The 21,178-nt window shown below is 44.3% G+C and overlaps 3 protein-coding genes across 3 annotated transcripts; 2 read left to right on the top strand and 1 right to left on the bottom strand.

Moving 5' to 3' along the window:
• Nucleotides 1-1,151: 1,151 nt before the first annotated feature.
• T265_09049 (hypothetical protein) lies at nucleotides 1,152-9,800 on the top strand (the record flags this gene model as incomplete). The annotated part of the gene is made up of 5 exons (XM_009175018.1): nucleotides 1,152-1,286; nucleotides 1,795-1,930; nucleotides 1,968-2,111; nucleotides 2,154-2,285; nucleotides 9,509-9,800. The coding sequence occupies 5 exons, from the start codon at nucleotides 1,152-1,154 to the stop codon at nucleotides 9,601-9,603; spliced, it is 642 nt and encodes a 213-aa protein (XP_009173282.1).
• A 1,738-nt stretch (nucleotides 9,801-11,538) lies between these two features.
• On the top strand, nucleotides 11,539-13,843 carry T265_14739 (hypothetical protein; the record flags this gene model as incomplete). The annotated part of the gene is given in 3 exon segments (XM_009175031.1): nucleotides 11,539-11,642; nucleotides 11,647-11,838; nucleotides 13,696-13,843. Coding segments are annotated over 3 exon segments (444 nt in total).
• Nucleotides 11,617-19,231, bottom strand: T265_09048 (hypothetical protein; the record flags this gene model as incomplete). The annotated part of the gene is made up of 3 exons (XM_009175017.1): nucleotides 11,617-11,836; nucleotides 15,410-15,507; nucleotides 19,073-19,231. 3 exons carry the CDS (start codon nucleotides 19,229-19,231, stop codon nucleotides 11,617-11,619), a joined length of 477 nt encoding a protein of 158 aa, XP_009173281.1.
• Between the last annotated feature and the right edge of the window lie 1,947 nt (nucleotides 19,232-21,178).

Raw genomic sequence — 21,178 nt, 5'->3', positions numbered from 1 at the left:
AGAAAAGTGAATAGGCGTTCGTATATTACCTTGTGAAATCGGCGGTAGCAAAGACTAGCGCCAGTACCTCTCTTAATTTAACCTTAATATTGTTTCGCTTGTGTGAACGACCTGGATGCATGCATGATCGCCTTCTCAGTTCCATCCGGGAATAAATGAAGGATGACAGCACCGACACCGTAAGCAGAGGCATCAGCTGCCAAGTCAATGGACAGCTTGGGATCGTGGTGCGTCAGCAGCAGTTCGTAGCTGAGCATGGACTTGAGCTGACAGAAAGCAACTTCACATTCTTCTCACCAAACCCAAAGCACGTCCTTTTTCAAAAAGTGATTGCGTGGCGGCCGGACATTGTGCAATGCGGGCAAAAATGCCGAATAGTAGCTGATGAGATCCAAGCACGAACGAAGCGTCGTAACATCTTTGGGAGCCGGCATCTGTTGAATAGCTCTTATGTGCTCGGGATCGCGGTTTTGACCCGGATGCATTGAAGATGAACTGGATACTGGAAGATCGCAAGGGCCATCTTTATCCCAAATGGTAGACGGTTGTATACGTATAGACCCTTCGGCGTGTTGATGGTCAGCAAAGGTCGGGGGTCTAGCGTATCATCGATCTGCGGGTGCCCATTTTGGTGAAACAAGTGCCGCCGTTTATAATGGTGGGTAAATAATTGGGCATCGGCTGTGTTGGGGCCGGTTAACCCATTTGGTTTCTTTAGCACGATGATTGGGGCTGTCGATGCGGAGAGAGGCCGCTTTGTTACGTGAGGTGCTGGAGTTCTGCGTCGATCTGTGGTAAGGAGGCATACGGGACCGAGACGGAAATCTGCGGTAGCTTCCGGTCAAAGTCGAAGGATTGCTTGTGTGGCGAAAAATTTAGTGAAGCTTATCGCCGGGACTGATCTGGAGCAACAACGAGAGAATCGACCACATTGCAAACGGAAATGATTGGAATATCTACCAAACCAAGATGGTCGAACCAGTCAAGACGCAGCATTTCAATTCCCCAGAAAGCCGCAACTCGCCACAAGCATTGATGGCAGTTCTGAACGACCGTCAGATTGGAGGTTTCGCAAGCCTGTGTCAAAGCTGCTCCGAGATAGTTAGAATGCGAATTTACTGACAGGAAGGTACGTGTTTCGAACCCAACCTATGCCTCTCGACTTCCCCTGTCTAGACTTGGGCAACCTGGCAGTATTTCAGCCCTCGCGTTTCCTTTGGGTGGCATGGCAGCTAAGCACCGGACGGGTGCCACAGCAGCTGAACGAAGTTTGCGAAGAATGCCGGGTTAATCCAACATGATGCTTATATGTGTTTAGTTAGTTGGTTTTGCAAGTTGTAAGTGCCATTTCGTTTACTGCCTTTCCTGTGGGAATAGAGATCTCCGCAGTAAGTTCCGATCCATTCCGGTTTTTTTCATCTTTTATTTATATCCTCTTTGATAATGTATCAGTCAGACTCGTTAGTTCAGCGAAATGGAGAAGACAAACAACTTCGAGGAAGTAATGCTGAGAACAAGTGGATAGTTCCGTGATATGGAATTCAATTGAACCAGAATATAGAAGGAGGTAACAGTCTAATAGGATGTCAGTGAGAGGCTGAAGTGTAGAAACAAGGTTTCACTACACAAGACAAATCGTTAGCAAAGCTGATTGTTCGTTTAGAAGTAGTCTTGCTAACACTTACTGGCATTTGCCGCAGAAAATGACATGTGCTGAATATGTGAACCTACGGAGTGTGAAGCTAGCGCTTTTTTGTATTGCTGTCAAATATACATGGTCTCTTATTGTAATAGAGCATTCTAAATTTCAGCGTTTTGGCCTTTCACTACCCGGTGGCACATAGCGCGATGCTCGGAATACTGCAACGCCCAATCTCCTCAGTCTCCAGCCGATTTCGAATACTTTCAGACACCATCCGAAAAGCCAGCAGTAAGCCTTTTTGAAGTTCAGTTCTAACTGACCACAGATTTATATTATACGCAGAAACACGAATGGATTAAATCCGATGGTAAATCTGGAACAGTTGGGATTTCGGAATACGCTGAACAGAAACTTGGAGATATCGTTTACGTGGAGCTCCCCAACCAGGGTGACATTATCAAAGCGAAAGGTAGCAACATTGTTACCTGTTCACCTGTGATGTTCCAATAAGAGCAATGCGGAGTTATAGAATCCGTGAAGGCTGTTAGTGAAATTTACTCTCCAGCTTCCGGAACAGTGACAGAATTGAACTCAACCTTAGAATCCAACAGCGGTATAATCAATAAGTCACCACTTGATAAAGGTAAGCTGATTTGCCCCCACTTCATCCACTTCGTAGTTTCATTGCAACTTGATTTGCCATGCAGTTGTTTGGTTCCAACATTTTCATCTTCCCGTGTTGTGTGGTTGACGAGGGGTTTGCTTTTCCACCAATCCACTGGTCGACTCCCATCTTCAGGAGCCAGGTGTTTCGTGCTTTCCTAGGAGGCATGGGCAGGCTAATTGAAACGCGGTTGGGGCGAGATGGCCTAAGTAGTTAGAGCGCGAATTTACTGACCGGAAGTTTCGTGCTTCGAAGCTGACTTCTGCCTCTCGACTTCCCCTGTCAAGGCTTGGGCAACCGGGCAGTATCCCAGCCCTCGTGCTACTTTCGGGTAGCATGGCAGTTAGGCACCGAAAGAGTGCTATGGCTGAACGTTTTTTTCCTGGTCGCTATCGCACTATAGTCATCCCTCCCGATGTGTCTAAAAGTATTGTGTAAATATGGCATCTGAACCTGGACACGCAATCAGCAGAACGTCTTTTCTACAAGTAGCACCTAATTTGGGATGTACATTTGGCTAGACTGTGGTAGCCGGACTTCAGTTCTGTGCTTAAGGATACATTACCTGCAGCGAAGGTCACGTTTCGTGGACCAGAAACGACGAGATTTTGTAGCAGTCGAAGTACATCCAGGGCGAGAACCTCAAAAACGGAACATTGACTTTCGCTGCTTTCAGTGTGCATACGGCGAATGGGGACCGTTTACCCATAAACGGATGACCACACTTTGCTGTTAGCTGAGAAAATCCGCGCCAAGAATTAAGTCTGAACACAAGTTGGACAAGAGCGGGAGTTTGACACCTTCGTATAGCGTGCTTTCAACCAGCACGGTAGCATAAAGATGACCGCTATTAACACGAGAGAAATTTGTTGAAGCCGTCGTGATAGTGCTCTTAGAGGGTGTTATTGTCCAACCATGCTTCAGTGCGATGTCAGAATAAATGTAACTTTCGCAGATACCAGTATCGATAAGAGCACGAAGTGGGTATTTTCTACTATAACATCAATGATTGATTTGGAAAGTCCAATAGATGAAGAGATGTTGAAACCGGATGAGATACCAGGGTTCACCGACGATGTGATACAACTTGAACTCGGCTTGGATCGACTTGTGTTTTGGAAATGACCTTTCTTGCCGCAGAAAGATTCGGGAGCCGGACATTTTGAACGAATATGCTTGCCTTTGCCACATAAGAAGCAAGATAAGAATGTGCTTGCAATCGCGTCATTAAAGTCAGTCTGAGGGATAAGTTCATTGCGAACAAGATTCAAAGGTTTGTCCGTTTTGATAGATGCTGCACCACATGGAACATAAAAGATGAGTCGTATGAGAGTTACTGCTGGTGAGCATGTTCAAGCGGACTTGCCTCATCAAACGCTTGTTGAAGCTTAAGGGCATTTTTCTAGTGGTCGTTAGTTGTGGGTTGTGTGATGTTGAGGAACCTGGATTTGCCACATTTCGCAACGGAATTCATGTTTGTGTTATTTTCAGTCTAGGAATCACATATACCGGACCGTTTCTTACCCTATCCAAGTTGTTGCCGCTGTCCATCGGATTTTCTCAAGCCATCTACAGTTTTCTACTCAACTTTATCACGCGACGAACGCCTTACACAGGAAGGGTAGCCACATGGCCAAAATCTACTTTAAAATAAATCTGCACCATGATGAAGGGAGTTTCCACAGAGCTGTGTTAGCTAGAGTCTTGATAGACCGTGGGTGGTAGAAAACTGGGAATACAAAGAGTGATAGGACGTTCGGAAATCCGCGTGTTCGTGCGGAAGTCTCGCCATTCGGCGATTGTGATTAGAATAACGGACGTGCGAAACATCTGAATATGTACAAGGCAGGACTGATACTGGTCCGGAAGAAAATTTAACACGATCTTAGTGGGCGCAAAATGGCAATATAGCGAGGCCGCTAATGACAACTGCTGCAAAAGGCCCTCGTGTAATAAGCGTTAGAGAAACAGTATAGGTTGATTGAATCTGGTAACATGTTCCTTCTTGTTGTTCACGGCACTTTTTATGATTAAACAGTCCCCGAAATGGAATTAAAAAATTATAAGTTGAGCTTTCTTCGTGCACATGAAGCCAGTCTGTGTCGAAAATTCGACACAGTTGTTTTATGCTTGTTTGGAAGCATCAATAGTGCATGTCGCACGAACCTCCACTGAGGTTAGAATTGGTGACCTCTAAGCTAGTAGTTGAAAGCTAGACTGAGTGTATTTCGCTAATTTCGTGCAGTTTGGTTTCAAGTATAACATAAGGTTGAGGAAAACTCGGGGACTGCGCCCATCTGGTGATCCCCAAGAAGGACGGAACCGGTCGTGGGTTGTCGAAGGATTTTCAGCAACCCCGTGAGTAGTGCGTCACGTATATGAAAGCTAGACCGTTCGGCCATGAATGGCTGATCAGAATTGGGATTAACTCGCACACAGGATATCTTGTCACTCATGCTTCATTTCGTACCACGTGGTCACGCGTTAATTGACTCCCCGAGCGATGGCTGCTTTATTAGATGTTTCTACTTTTTTCGACACCCCTTGTCTACACTTTTGACACATCAGTGAAAGAACAATATATAGCCATGGACAAGGACGATATGTTTGATGTAAGCAAAAAATGATCCAGCTGTCGGTCGATGACTACGACCCGACTTGTCCAAAGCAACTTGACATACCTTCTTTGTCCTGTGACCTTCTAACTTGTATTCTACATCTCATTAAATATAAACCTACTCAGATGTCTGTTTCATAACAGCTGGACACATCTGTGTTCTTCGTTCATTGTGTCCCTATAACAGTGACCGTTAGGTTTGTCTTGTGTCAATTTGTGCTCCTGTTTTCCGGAAAAGTGAATCCTCGGCGTTCCTTGCTACGTAGAACGACCGACTTGGGTGCGCTACAATTCGTTAGGTTGGAACATACATGAAGTGCTAATCTAACTATTGCTTCGAAAACTCTAAGAACCTGTTCAAATGACACGTTGCAGGACCTACTGACAGGGTTAATAAACTATGGGGAACTTGTTCAGTTAGGTTGTGGACGGAAATAAACGAATCCTTACCAGATGTGCATCAAACTTTGGAAAGATTGGTTTTGGCACACAGCACTTGAAACGGATGACATGGAGATATGCAGTTTGTCTGGCATTTGAGGTTCGGATTTCTCTCCTAACTTATTCGGCATTTCATTGGCTTCGGTAAGCATACTTTGAGATCATTATGGAGTCCGTTTCTACATTTCCGTTGTGTACAGCCTCTTCTGGAAGGTACAAGAGCTGTTTGTGCGTCAAATATCTGCAATTCAGTTTAGATTTTGGCATCTCAATCCACCTGCGAGTTTTATGAGATCTTACAAGTGCACAGAAATAGTCTCAATAGATTTATGGCTCTTAAGAGGACCATAGAGGACCATAACTTGTGTGACATTAATAGTTCCCTAAGTTAGAGCTATATTCCCATGGTAGCCATTCCGAACAAAGAATATGCCCCTATAGAGTCCATAGAGACATTCGCTGTTAGTTGTGTTTCACTGCGCTAGCCTCTTCTTCAGAGAGAGAGGGAGCACGTTCAGTGGACGTATCTTGGGGTTTATTTTGCAATTGGAATCTGGTAGATTTGGCCGAAATGACCATTTTTGCGTGAGCAAGATCAAACTACAATCTCGTAGCCAGGATTTAGTGATTTGTGGGTCTTAGAAAACGGCATGAGTTATCGTACAAGCCAAAGGCACGTTGTACCAGACTTTGACATGAACTTCCTTCGTGCTCGAAGCCAGAAACGACCTTATGTGATAATATTTAAACAGTTTTAAACTCCTCAGACATGTCCTCCCGTTGATCGAATCCACCGCATCCAATCACAACCACCATCCGACTTGTGAATGCGTATTGCAATCTGATACCTGTGAGTAGCTGCGAGGATATCCTCACAGTCTGCTGAGTGGAATTTTTCAAATTCATTGTTCCTTTAGACAGGTTCACATGAAAGCCCAGGAGAAAAGATACAGAGACTTCGGACGGTCTAATTACCGTAGACCTGTCGGTAAAAAGTCTACTCTCTGGACACATCGATTGGAACATCATCATGAGCTTTACCTGGCAGAATTCCTTTATAAGGTCGAATCTTCGCAGAACCGTTGCATTTGGTCGAGCCCTCCAGTTTGCATTGCGGCCGTAACAGAGCCTGTGATAAACTGATCGAATTTTATGGGGACTCATTTGGCATACCTTTCGTGTTTATTTCGGTTGTAAACAAAGTTTGGACTGGTGACCTCGCCTGTAAACGCCAGAACCAGACAGGATCCTTCGTGAGTTCTTAGTCGAATGTTGCACAGACTGCGGATCCAGCCGAACGCTCAGGCGAGGTCAACGCGATGATGCCATTTTCAGCGAAGTTGTTTGGCGAATCAAGTGGTAAACATTTAGTTTATTGTTATCGATCCTGTCTGAACAACCAGTACTTCCGGATGAAGTTACGAACGCGCACTGCTAGACGTGCCTAGGTACAGTCAGTTTGCAGGTGGTTACATTTACTATCCGAGTATTCATCACATCTCATTAATGGATTTCGATCGTCCAGCTATCGCTGCATGCATCCAGCCAAAGATTAGCCCAAGGGTCAAAACATAGGCCTGTGACTAAAAGGCACCTGATTTCATTTCCCCCCCCCCCCCCAAGGAGTTCTGCTTGAGTCTCAGTTGTGCGCAATTGGTTAAATACACTTATTTGCAAACCGATTTGGTTTTAACGGGAGAATTTACTGAATCTCAACCGAGTTCCTCGTTTATAATATTCTGATAAAAGTCGTTATTATCCATGGGATAGCTGACAACAGAATGTACTGGACCATTAACTGATTATGATTTATATACTATGTTTCGATTTGACAGTCTTTGCCTGGAGTTGCTTTTCGTAAGAGGTTGCTGTTTATTCCAGTGGGAAAATGGGGGGGGCAGTCTTTAGATGAGTGAATTTTACAGAGAGGTTGACTTCAAGACCAACAATATGCGCACTTTACTTTTCGCTGTGCACTTTCATGCACGCCTTCGCTGCGGAGTTATTTATTAGGAAATGCCAACTGACCGGTTACAAACCATTGAACGGGGAAGCAAAACTCTAATTTGCATCTTATTTACAAAAAAACTGGACACCCATCTTCTCCCGAACGCGTCTTCTTGAACTTTCCTGGAGATTCATTGACTCCACTCATACTCGGTCAAATCCAAGCAAATGTTACAAAGTGGCCCCACGAATTCCGCAACGGATATCCTCTTTTCAAAAGACGCAAAGCGAAATTCTACGAACAACACATACTACTCGCGTGCCTCCCATCAGTAGTATCACAGCTACACTGGTAGTGAAGCTTGTATAGTCGAACTGTGATACGATGTTCCTCCCAAATGGGAAGGCATCCCACCACGAAATGTTCCCCTAGCGAAACTAGAACATTATGTTTTTGGTGTATCCAAACCCTCCCAGGGTTCTTTAGAAAACGTTTTTCCTCCAAATACGAAATGGCTCTTTCAGACTCATTCAAGTTGCCATCGGCCCTCGAAGGTACACATTGTAGGAGCCAAGCGCGGAGACCGCTCTCTACTCGTTTCGGGCAAGCCATGTTAGTTCCTAATCGCTAGAAACAACTTCGTGAACGTCGGTTCACTGACCAACCTTGGCGGGCTCGTGTGTGATGTGCACGTTTGGGATGGTAGGATGGTAACTCTTAGACAGCCGGCTTGCTGCAAGTGTGAGTTGGCTACGACCTAGTTTATCTGCATCGTTTGGCCCCGTGTATCCGTCTGTGGGTTATTCAAACAGACACTGATACAGTGTGTAAGACTTTTCGAGTCTGTTCACACTCCTCATAGTCGAACAGTTCGACTGGATAGATTCAGAAAATATGGTCACAAGATCGCCCACTTGTTTACTACCGGCTGACAGCAACTTAGCGGAAAGTTTTTGTAAACTACTCATACGGTTTTCATAAGGGAAACTACTCACAAGGTTGCTGAAAACTCTTCGACAGCCCACGACCGGTTTCGCCTTTCTTGGGGCTCATCAGGTAGGCGCAGTCTCTGAGTTTCCGTCAACCTTAGCTTTTGCTTGAATCCCAATTGGACAGATTTCGACATACACACTCATTTGCATATCTGTTTGGTTTTCACAAGAGACTCCACTGAATCTCTCGTTTATACTATTCTTCAACGACAGTTCAGTCTCAGTTACAAACGGCTCGCCTGTCCTTTTATCGTCATATTTAATTGATTGTAGAGAAATGATTTTGAAAGGCTGTTTGAGTACAATTTCTCCTAGTTTTCTCAACATGGAATGCAATCGGTGAACAAGGAAACAAGTGAACAGATAGTAATCAGTTGTTTTGATAGAACTACTACTTGGTTACCATGATTTCTGCTCGACTAGACACGGCTGAATTTTGATCACGGAGCTCATAGGTGTGATGTTTTTTGAGAAGACGGACGATTTCGGTGCTGAAATATGCTATTTAACTACCTGCTTATTTTCCATAGTGAAGGTAGTTTTTCCGGTTGTTGTTAATCTGGCCCTCCTCGACACAGACTAACTTCACCTGTGGGGGCAAAGTCTCCATTAAAAAATTCCGATTTTTTCGACAAACTGTTGAGATTTCGGTGAATGATTAGTCCACGGCAGTCCTGAATGTCGTTCTTGTTTTTGAGATGGAAATATATCATTGCGTGCGTCTTCCTCGGTTAGGTGGACGCTTTTCAAACAGCTCTTGTTCACAATTGGACCATAGATGAGAAAATCGAACCAACTGTTCCAGAGAGCTAAAAATTATGCGGTGGGATAGTAAATGTATTCAAGGATGTACTAGGATTCACACCAGCATATCGGCTGTCTGTCTCTCCAGTCACAGCAGATCAGAGGCATCGCAAAGGGTAGCAAGTTCTCAGTATCGCCTAAAGTTTGGTCAGCGATTGTAGCTTAATCGTATTAGATCGAAATCGCTTATCTGTAGCAATGGATATGCTGAATATTCTCGGGAATGCTAGTCATGGGTGCTTACCAGAGCTCCTGTGATATCTCTATGTCCGGTAACCTACCCACCGATATATTTTTACTTTGTCCACATCGTATTCATTCGTTATTTTTGGCTTCAAATGTTTGCAATTCGTCGTCATCTCCCATTTGCATATTCGGCTGAGTGTCCATTCCATTTCAGGTTGGTTGTTCAAGATGACTTTATCCGATCCGAGTGAGTTAGAACACCTGATGACAGAAGAAAAGTACAAGGCATTCCTCGAATCGGAGTCCTGAATACACTCCCTCTCTATCTATTGTATGATATTGCTTCTTTGGTTTTTGTTCACTCTGAATAAATTCAGTTTGTCCATTTAGGCAACTGTACAGGATTCCCGTTTTCCTCTCTAGAAGTCCGATCTTTTAGTTTTTTTTTCAGTCTTCGGATATTTTGAAAACCACTCTGATTAATAAAACAATTATGTGCCTTCCATCTATTGTTTAAATATTTGCGACAGGTGTTCCTGAGAATTATCATTCTTTCTGTCACGGTTTTCTTTGGGTATCTAAAGTGCGCATTATTGTGCCTCTCGCAATATCGAAGAACTTCGCCAGCATATGGCAATGTCGCAGCGAACCCACTACTTATCTCGCTTTCAAAGTTTCCTAGACGAGGTGCTACAGTCATGGACGGCGGCATCCACAATGGATGATATGTGGATTGTTGTCCACAAGATGCTAATCAGAATAACATGATGCGTTTCTGTACTTTATCACTTATAATCTAAAGCTTGCAACCCTTTTGCTTTGAAAAAGAAATGGCGCCACCAAATACTCAGTGAGAAACTCAAACACAAAGCGTTTTGACGTCATCGGCGCACAGCGACCAGGTTTCTGGTCGGAGCGCACCGCAGCATTGTAAACTCATCGCTTGACGGATAAGCTGATGTCATGCCTACGCCACAGGTGAAGCAGGTTAACAAAGGCTGCACTGGCATTCCATATCCGGATGGAAATAGCGTCCTTTGCAAGACTATGGCGACCGATACACCTGCCTAGGTAAACAAATTTGTCTACTACCTCAGTCGGCTCATCTGCAAGCATGAAGTTAGGGTTCGAGCCCACCCAGTCTTGCAATAGTACTTGACACTACTGGTGTGAAGCGCATGCCAAACCGTGAGGCGAAACTACTTAGATTATTCAATATTGTCTGCATTACCGAGAGATCAAATCCACGAAGAGCTATGTCAATATCTGAGCGAGTGCCTTGGGAAGGCTTCGACCTCACAGGCAGTAGGGCTGGTATAATCGTATCAATGACGGAATCAGAAAGAAAAGGTGGAAGATGGCAGCCTTGCCTGGCACTACATGATGTGGTGAACTCAGCTGAGAACTTCCCATAGACCCTCAAGTGTCTGCGGACAGCGCCTTAAGTACGGTCAGAATTTTATGGGGAACACCTTTACCTCACGTACACTGCCATAGTGCCTGACGGTCCACAGAGTTATAGGCAGCTTTCAAGCCAAGGACGACAACCACTGTTGGTTGCTGGAGGTAGTGTTGCTCTTACACGATCGGTCGGAGGGTGGAAATGTGATTGATGCATCCTATTGCAGGACGGAACCCAGCTTGATCTTCACGGATCCGTCTCTGCGTTCAGTCAACCTTCGATGCCGCAGTTATCAGGCTGGTGAGTCAGTTACCACGTGTTGAGAATTCCGTGATTGAAGGATGAGTGGCTCTATGCCCCGTCTAAGGGTGAGTTAATTGCACTGCTGATCAACCGCCCGTGGCCGAACGGTTTGGGCTTCAGCTACTAGCCCGGAAGTCGCCTGCAGTAACGCGCTGCAGCTGATTCTCATTAAGGATGAAACTTCTATGGAGTTCTCGGGTTTTCAGCATAGATAAGCTTTACCTACAGGATGGATGACTAAGTGTGCTTGTTTGCTAAGGTGTAAACTGATGACAGGTCTCAGAGACCGTGGGCCGCAGGGCTGAGGCACTCGATTCACCTGTCACTTATCACCCTTAGTCCTAAAAGCAGAAACCTTGCGGATATTGTGTGATGCCAGGAGAACTATTACCTAGCTCTACGTAGAAAACACTGTGCTTGGGCTTCTAAAGATGGCATCACAAAATTCCAAGACGGGGGCAATTTCTTTCGCTCTTGAGGGTGTTCTCTTTATGGGGCGATACTGTGTATAAACTATCATTTTCGGCAACTGTATGGCCATGGATGTTTTAGGATGTGTACATCCGGTGGGGCCTAAATATAATGAAGCGGAAGCTCGTATCATCAGCTGCTTCACACTACAGTTTCATCAGACGGTTGTGACGTAGGGCTTCTCTGTGTTGGTTGGGGGCAAGATTGCTCAAGTGGTTAGAGCGCAAATTTACTGACCCGACCTCTGCTTCTCGAATTTCCATGTCTAGGCTTGGGCAACCTGGCACTATCCCAGTCCTGGTGCTTCCTCTGGATGACATGGCAGTTAGGCACCGAAAGGGTGCTACAGCTGAACGATTTTTTTCTCTGTTGGTTTAAATACTACAACACGAACGGCTTTAGTGGTTCTTTCATATAGGACCGTCCATGTTACGTGGATTCTGTGGGTTTTTGAAATGAAGACCATGTTGTCTCTTGGGGTGTAACTCTTATTAATCGCTTAGCCAACATCTTGTTTACTTCCCCGATTGTGCCGTTCGGAATTGTGCGTCTAGTGGAACTATGGAACCAGTGATCTTCATCACTCCCGTCTAAATTATCAGGCAGGTCGTTTCATCTCATCGAACAGTTACGTGATTAACCACCACGCCCATAGATAGTCTGTGTCGGTGACTTCGTTATTCTCATGACAAATTGTAAACACCATCTATGATTGATTAGAACAGCGTGATTCACACCATCTATGATTGGTTAGAACAGCGTGATTCCTTCTTGTTACTCTCTCTCTCTCTCTACATCGAAGTAGCAGTCACACTACCGCTCGAGGATAGACACATCGCTTGCATTTGAAAGGTACAGTCACCGGGATGACGGGAAGTGCTTAAACACAAGACGTAACGGTCTATCGATTGACACCACCGCTTCAGGGTTGTCAGGACTAATATACAAATGGGGGAGATTCTCCATGCTTTACATCTAGTGGCAGTAGTTGTCCTAGACTCAATTATTCAAGATCTGCCTGTGTGGCACTCCAAAACCATGTCCCAAAAAGGCAAACTTGCTTGCTGTCGCTAATACATGGGTTCCGAAACATTTGAAGCACAGACTAGAATATTGGACAACAAATACAGAAGTACTCCCGTATGGGGTTGCCCTGTGCCATTCATACTCCTTTAGAGTGCAGATTTTGTTATTCTAAGACAACACCATTAGGTAGGGCAGAAATGTTCCCCTATGAGGAGGAAATCATTGCAACGATCTCGTGAAAATGTACCATGACATGCTGTAAGCATCGTACTGCTGTTGAAATCACACTAGATTGAACGAGTGGTTTTCTTATCTTTTTGCTAACCTACTGGCAGTTTACACACACTCCCATCCTGAATGGCTAAAATAGCGATTACCGTATTTGGAAATCTACTCTGGTACGACCTGCGCCAGCGTAAGGAAACTGAGCTTGAAACCGGCTACCCTGATAGGATTGATTACTTTCATGCATTTCCTTAGTACGGTTGAGATAACTTCCATTTAAAGTCACTTCTGAAATACTAGCCTTTTAGGCCACGGTATGGACTCCTAGGAGAGAAAGCGTGTCTAACTACAATGTGGTGCGCGCGGATCTTTCCACTTCATGGAATTTAGTTGTGATAAAACGAGGGTGAACACTTCAGGGTGCTGGACGCGTTTTGGTAATCGTACTCAGCACAAGACATAATTAATCCACACTCTGCTATGGGTCCTTGAGGTATAATTCAATTGTCTGCCTTCACTTCACTCAAATTATCAAGATGTTTGCCTTTTCACACTTGACAATTCAACTACGTCAAGTCTACACTGCTGGGGTGGTAAGAGGACGCTCGCCTGACATGACTGAGCAAGAAAATGAACCGTGATGGGCTTTTGTAAGAGCGAAATTCAAGTTCCTTATGTTTCAACACAAATGTTTGCATCAGCACAGACTGGTGACTACCCAAACGATGACGATGTCGATACAAGCGCTACCGCTCTGAAGAAGCAGTCGCCTTGTTTATTGGAAAGTAAAATTCGCGTATGCCGTCGAAGATGTTATGAACTGATGGAGGGAGCCAAGAAAACGCACATTTAGTCCGATTTGCGATTTGAGTGCGAAATTGTTGAGCTCAAGGCAAACTTCGTGAGCTTATGCTTACCCTGCCGCATAAGTTTAAAACAGATATCCCTCTGCCCTTGCTTGATGTTTTCCTTAGATGGATCACTACACCACTTCAGTTTCAAATGTGGAAATTTTACGTTCAATGGCAGAAGGGCGGATTGCGCCGTTTTTGCGTTCAGTGGTTCATTTCATGGGAAGTAAATCACAAGGATGAGGCTCAAATTTCTGTATTCGATTTCTGATTACAGGATATTCTGGAGAGAATAGAGAAGTCAAAGAAACTACAAAGTAAGGTGTTTGTGCTCGTGCACACTCCCTGGTTAAACTGTACCGTCTCAGGTAGGTTGGATTCAAGTAAAAAGTCGCTCGTGCATCAGAACTGTTTACTAGACAGTTTACCTGGACAGTAGAACAAAACAAGATGGCCCGCGCTTTATGGATTACACACAGGGTTTTCAGAAAACATCTTACTACTGGAGATTGCTTGTTCTCTTATGCGGCCACGGCAGCGATGAGTAATCCTCGATATAACGAAAAACGTGTACTCTAGCGCTGCTCATCTTCGGATTCAGTATACGATTTCGTCCTCTCCGGTCTGCTCTGGTTTCCTACAACGGATGAGACTCCACTATCGACCAGTGGACGGCTGACAATATACACGCGTAATGTGACTCCTTGTTAAATGCTTGTAGACATTAGACGGGGCACCTCTATACCATTCGTGCAATAGTGGTTGATCTCCCCGAATGTCGATATGTTCTTAATACCAGCTGTCTTGTCGGCATGAATTAGCTTGCCTTCTGGTACATGCCTTACGTGAATGCTGTTCATCATAGAATGCAAACTGCTGGTTGAAGAAACAAACAAACAAGGTTTGACAGAGTACTTGTTTCTGGTGATGGTGGATAATCAAAGTGTGTACTCAAGTATCGCCTTGTAAGTGAAGTAGAACGGCGTGTAGATGTGCGGCGCCTGGGTGTGCAGTTCAAATACCACTACGTCCAGTCTAACAGCAGTCAAGGATTTATGGCATCAGATTTATTCTGCCTCCAAGCTAAGTATCGTATTGCAAAATTGCATCTCCCAGCTGCTCACGGCAGCAATATATTCGAAAAGCTGAATCGTTTGAAAAGTTTACTCCATCTCTCAAAGTAAACTGTTGTTAATCTAATGGCCTTAACAAATTAAAGACAGACTGCAGATGTTTATTCGGATGTAAGTTGAATTTCGCATGGTTGCGCTTGACTAGCTAAATTACTCTATCAGTTCCGCCCTTTTTAGGACACATCATACGAGTGTAGTCTCCGAGCTCCCAACAACCTTGTTCCTGCGTGAACAGTGAACGTCAAGTCAGTGAAGTTCTACATTCATTTACGAATCAACTTGGGGTTGCCGGTAGAATAAACTGAATACCAGCTGAACCCTTCGTGAATCATAAACCTATGCTACCTGTACCACCCGCCTGACTTTCTGCAGAGGGCGTTCACGAAGAGCATTGGAACGCTCTGATAGACCATTGCACTGTGAATTGAAGGACAACGGTCGTAGGTTATGGGTTGTTAGAATAATCCGTCGTTTTCGTAAAGGAAACTACTCACACGGTTGCTGAAAACTCTTCGACAACAAAAACGATATTTCTGATAGCAATGAAATCGCCAATATTACCGGCGTCACCGAAACGTTTAGAACGCAATAGCAACGATCCGACTAAAGGTCGGTCGCAAATATCTTGGCTTTCTTACCCTTATATCCAACAAAAAATTACCCCTCCAAAGAACCCGGCTATTTTTATAAAGGAAACTACTTACAAGGTTGCTGAAAATGCTTCGACAGCCCACGGCCGATTTCGCTCTTCTTGGGGCTCATCAGGTAAGCGCAGTCTCTGAGTTTCCGTCAACCTTATGTTCTACTTCAACCCAAACTAGACCTTTTTCGAGAAATACACTCATTTGCAAATCAATTTGGTTTTGTTAAGCTGCAAGGGCTGAAACTCATCGATCCACTTCAGTCCAAGGAGGTGGGAACATGCGCAATCTGTGAAGCAGCAAGCACCATTATCTTGGACTGCATTAAATGTCACGGAACTGCTGAACTCCATGATCACTTTCTAGTTTTCGGTAGATGGATTGCGAGTGGTGCACTTGGTGGCTTCAACGGGTTGTTTTCCTATCACGTTCCATGTCCATTCTGAAAACATGGGAAAGTCAAAATATGTGCCATTTTCCCGGATAACCAGATTACCATTGATTCATTCACTGACGACTGTGTATCGGCCGGCTCAGTCTATCTCATGTGCATCGGTGACGACTCCATAGCGCGTCGCTTTGTCAGGCCCTGCGCGAGTTTCTGAAGCTCCCACTGAAGCGTTATTTTTTGTGGATACCCGGCTTCTACAGATGGAAGAACCGGCAAAAAGTGGGTGTGTTCTGAGCCTCTTGTGAATAGCAGACCAGGAGGCTAATTCATCGGCTCAGCACAGAAAGTATGGCCTAAGCAGACTAAATATACTTCTTGCGAATAACAACTCCAAAGAGGGGGATGTTGTTCTGTCGAGTCTGGATTTGTTCAGGATCATACACAGCCACTTCGTAAATAACTACCAAGTCATTTGCACCTATTGGAGACCTGTGCTGGCCGGACCGCGTAAGGCCATTGCAGAGTAGATGTCGGTGGCTTTAAGTAATTTGTTACAACAGACGTTTTTGTCAGATTTTTGAGGCTGTCATATTGCATAGTGCACACAATCTCCCAGCATTCCTTTGGGGAAGATATGAAACCTCCATGTCAAGTCTTTAATACTGCTGGTGCGGATTATATGGTAATCGGTTGTAGTGAGTTCTGGGTGTCTGATGTCTGTGTTGAGCTAAGTGATTCTAAATATGTCAGAACTTTGATTCCAAGCATCCATGGTAGATTCGCTCAGTTTACGGAATAGGGTGTAAACAACAGTTAGCACACGCAGACGTCTTTGCTATGAGCAGAATAATATATTGTGCTGTCAAACGACGAAAATAGTTCCTAGACGAGATCCCGTTCTCAGTTTTCCGGTTGCCTTTTCCACGGGAATACTGGTGCGCGTTTTTTTCGGTTTTTCAGTGATTGATATAGAGACGTTTGGAACGGGCGATCTTCTATCCGTATTCGTAACAGATACACTCTGATTGTACTGCCAAGAAACGGCTCTCAAGAAGAGCTCTTTCATTCTATCTGCCCCATGATTGTCGGTTGGAACTAGTGTTTGCACATATTTCGTTGGTTCTACATAGTTTGACGAGAATCCCGCCGATATATTTAGCTTGGTAAAGCATTGAAATGCCGCTTTTGGACTCCGATAGCCTGAAAAGGAGTGGAGTATCCTTGCATGATGCAAGGTCGCTAGAAGTGTGGTGTTTCTGCTACTGGTCTATGAGATTCGTTATCTTCCCTGGCCCAGTTGTAGCATGAAATCCAGCGACCTAGGATACCGTTCTGCTGGTCACTGTAATCCACTTGGATTTGCTTCCAGAATATTCGGAAACTAACGCATCGAGTGCAGCTTGCATCTGCTCACTGCTTAAAAGATATGGTTTCTGTCATTGTAGCTACGTTAGTTTCCTTTATCTTGATCAACTTACTCAGCAAAATTTGTCGTTGGGTGCTGTTCCTTCCACTGCTACCGGATTCAAAGTTACCGGCATGACTTCTCTGCTGTATAGGTTCGGATAATGGCGCTTGAAGACGTTCTGTCAAGACTGGAAAGCCGAATCTTTGGGTGGTCTATATGACGATCTGTCCTGTAAACGATGAATAGTGTCCGTGTTTTTGTACTTCTTTACAAATAGTGCAGCCGCACAGTGGTTGGTTGTTGCTGTGTTTTTGCACTTGATTATATGGGCTCCTTTGAAAGACCGAGGAGTTGACGAGACCCGAGCGGAGGAAGAATTTGCACGACGCCACACCTGTCTGTACTAGGGTTTTTAACTTTTGAGGACAATAACTCACCGACTTTCGTTTCCATTTTGCTGGTTCCCTCAGTGATCGGTCTACTTCTTAAATTTGGTAGATGGTCAAGCTTATTTCCCAAGAATTTTCAGAAGAACTTGGTCTTTTAGTTGAAATTCAGGACGTTCTACTGAATGTCCTTTCATGTCAGAAAAATATAAGCATGTGTGGTTGAGGTTTAAGCAAAGTCTAGGGCAAGTAAAACGGAACCATGAACTACGATTGGGAATTTTCGTCGGCAATCCTACATCCGTATTCTCTAAAATAAAGGTTCCAAATTTCTGGGAACATAAAAGTGCAACCCCGCAAAGCTTTCGTAGAAAAGTTACACCTTTAACGATTGAGTAAGCTAAAAAACAAGTTAAAATCTCAGCTGAGTAAATAAAGCAATTGAAAAATGCATGCACCAAAAAGGCCATTCCACGGTTAACACGGCTTTGAATGGTCAACCTTGATTGGTCAACCCTGAGGTACGACGAAATGCGGTATTCTGATTGAAAAATAATGGAGACAAAGTTTTCGATCGATGTCGAGCTGTCATAATCCAAAAGTACCCGGATGTGGGTAATGGATAAGGTTGCTTAAATGGCGCCACTGAATCAGTAGATCAGCGACTTATAATGTCTGTGGTGATCCCCGCCGCTTCCATGCAAAGTCAGGTGACTTTGAAAGACCCCAAAAGTAATCGTGATAAAGGCCCTCCAAAGACCGGATGACTGGACTAGAATCAACACACAAACGTTTGCATAAAAATAGACGCATCGTTTGAAGCTGAGCCTAGCAAACATACGAAATTCCCGTTGACAGTCTCAAATAGTTCCTGATTACCAGTAGTTTGTAAATAGCTCACAAAACCAGTAGAACTTTCATTTGAGAAGTCGTTACTCCAGGATCCAGTCAAAACGTGACCAAGCTATGTGGATGAGTGTGTCTAAGTGCATTCTAGTCACAGCTTATCAGCCGCTCGTGGTAGAACAGTTCATGTTTAAGCTACCAGGGGTGAGGTTGCGGGGTCAAAAATCCCTGAATTTGTACACAGATGATGATTCTTGATATTTGTCAAACATCCGTACAGTGCTTCATGGATTTTCAGCTTAAACTGACTTCATTTATGGAACGACGAACGAAAACTAGAACTTTGCCTGTTGCTGTGGGTTGATGACCAGAACCGAACGGAGCAAAAGACTCAACAGTCAGTATCTTTTTTATTCAGCCATTAAGTGTGAATAGTCGGTTTGACAGCTGATCTTCTATGTAATTGTTAGGTTAGACAAAAACCCTGTATTTACTGGTGCGTTTGGATAATCAAAACAACCTTAGTAAAGGCCCCCTACGGAAGTTACATTTGTAAAGCACTATTCATTAGGTTGCTGAAAACTCCTCGACAGCCCACGACCGGTTTCGCCCTTCTTGAGGCTCATCAGGTAGGCGCAGTCCTCGATTTTCCGTCAACCTTATGTTCTACTTGAAACCAAATTGCACAAAATTACCGAATATACACTCATCTGCAAACTAATTTGTTTTTTTTTGAGAGACTCACCTGGAACCCAGCTGAATCTCCCAGTCTTGATGTATCCAGGCGACTGAATGTGCTGCACCAAGCCGCCACATGTTTCAGTCGCTACGATATTCGAGATATCGCGATACATATATATTTTTGCAATGCACTATTCATAAGGATTTTTAGCAACCTTAAGTGTCTCGAATATCGTGGCTACTGAAACATGGGGCGGCCTGGTGCAACACATTCAGTCGCCTGGATACATCAAGACTGGGAGATTCAGCTGGGTTCCAGGTGAGCCTCTCGAAAAAAACCAAATTAGTTTGCAAATGGGTGTATGCGTTGAAATCTGTCCAGTTTGGATTCAAGTAGAAGATAAGGTTGGTGGAAACTCGAGGACTGCGCCTACCTGATGAGCCTCAAGAAGGGCGAAACCGGTCGTGGGCTGTCGAGTAGTTTTCAGCGACCTTATGAGTAGTGAGGTTACATTTGGTTCAACTTTCTCTCATTTCAACTATCACTTCTGTAAGGGTTTACCAACGAAAGGAAATTAGGATTGAAGCATGATATTCTTTTACTTCGCTTAGTTGACATTTCGGCACCTCTGATATCGTATTTATGCAGACTTTTAACTACTCATGAGTGGTTTGCACAAAATAGTGGTTTTAGCACCCCACAATGCACTGGCATTAGCAACAAAACCTTTGAATGAATTCCATGAAGGACTGATGATGCACATGATCCAAGTATCATCCTAACCCGGCTCCTGTTATGCTCAAATGAATGGAAGTTTACCATAGCAGCCACAGTTTCGCTGCACTGTACTTTGCCCTCCTAAATTTGTTGCAGCATAGTTGAAATACACACAAGCAGCATGCTTCAGCATAACTTCGAACATATGCTTGGCAATCGATAACCGAACAGTGTAGGTGAAAGTAACCGAACATGCCCATTCGACGATGTGTTGCTCTTTGAGACAGAATTTCTTGTTCATGATGGCCAGTGCGTGGGTAAGTAACAAAAGAGCGGTGTCCTGACACGTCAATTCACAAAGTCCTTATCACTTGCAATAGCCGCAAATGTTTAGTGTATTAAGATGATTCGTTATTCCTCCTGTGAACCTAAAAGCTTCATCCGATAAAAGCGTTTGCGATACAGAAAGGTTCCCTGCTCCTTCGCAAGGGTGGTGTTTTGTACCTTTATTTTGCTTCCACTATAACACTGCGTATTTTGTCAATTGCGTAATCGTTTTTTGTTCGAATACTAAAAACTACAAAAGTGCGCACTTGTACAATTACACGCAATAAAAATTTGGCCACGTGCTTCGACTATATTTTCTAACTTCGCTTGCGCTTACAGCGGTCATTGGCGAGTCTTATGTGCAAACTCTGGTATCACAACATTTTACACCATCTCTTCGGAATCTATAAGTGAGAACTGTTCAGAAGAAGACCCTTGGACAACCATAAATGGAATATTGTTTGCTCACTAACCTGGGCCAACGAAGAACCATTTTAAAGAGGACAGTTATCTGTGATCCTGTTCCATCTGACTTTTTTATTATTGTATACTCAATCCAGAGGTATTATTTTTACTATTTTGTCACGCACAAAGGGTAAAGTAGTCTATAGGGTAGCCTGACAACTGCACAAGTAGCGTAACGATTCATCATCGGTTCGGACCAGCTATCTGCCCGATAATTTTTCATCCTGGTATTTCGCCTTGTGTAATAAAACCCTGTGCATAGGATCAGATGCACTTACGACGTTACACATGAAAGAAGACTTGATTATTTTATGTTTACGAATAATGACAGCTGCCCAGTCTTGAGGCATGGGTAATGTTTGGCAGGAATCCACGCGGATCCGACTACACCGCACGTCTTTAGGCGCTGCTACGGCCGAGAAGCCTGACCCGATCGAGGTTGGCTCAGAATCCGATCACAAGCCACTTCTTGCTGTTTGGCGCGAAGAAAGGAATTCCGGCATATACTGCCAACCGGCTTCAGCGATGGGCCACTCTGCTTCTGGGGTACGACTTCAAGATAAAATACCAGTCCACCACCAGCCTGGGACAAGCCGACGCACTGTTCCGG

The sequence above is a fragment of the Opisthorchis viverrini genome (assembly GCF_000715545.1).
Source record: "Opisthorchis viverrini unplaced genomic scaffold opera_v5_253, whole genome shotgun sequence".
NCBI classification, from domain to species: Eukaryota; Metazoa; Platyhelminthes; class Trematoda; order Opisthorchiida; family Opisthorchiidae; genus Opisthorchis; species Opisthorchis viverrini.
This window is presented reverse-complemented; position numbering and strand designations above follow the sequence as displayed.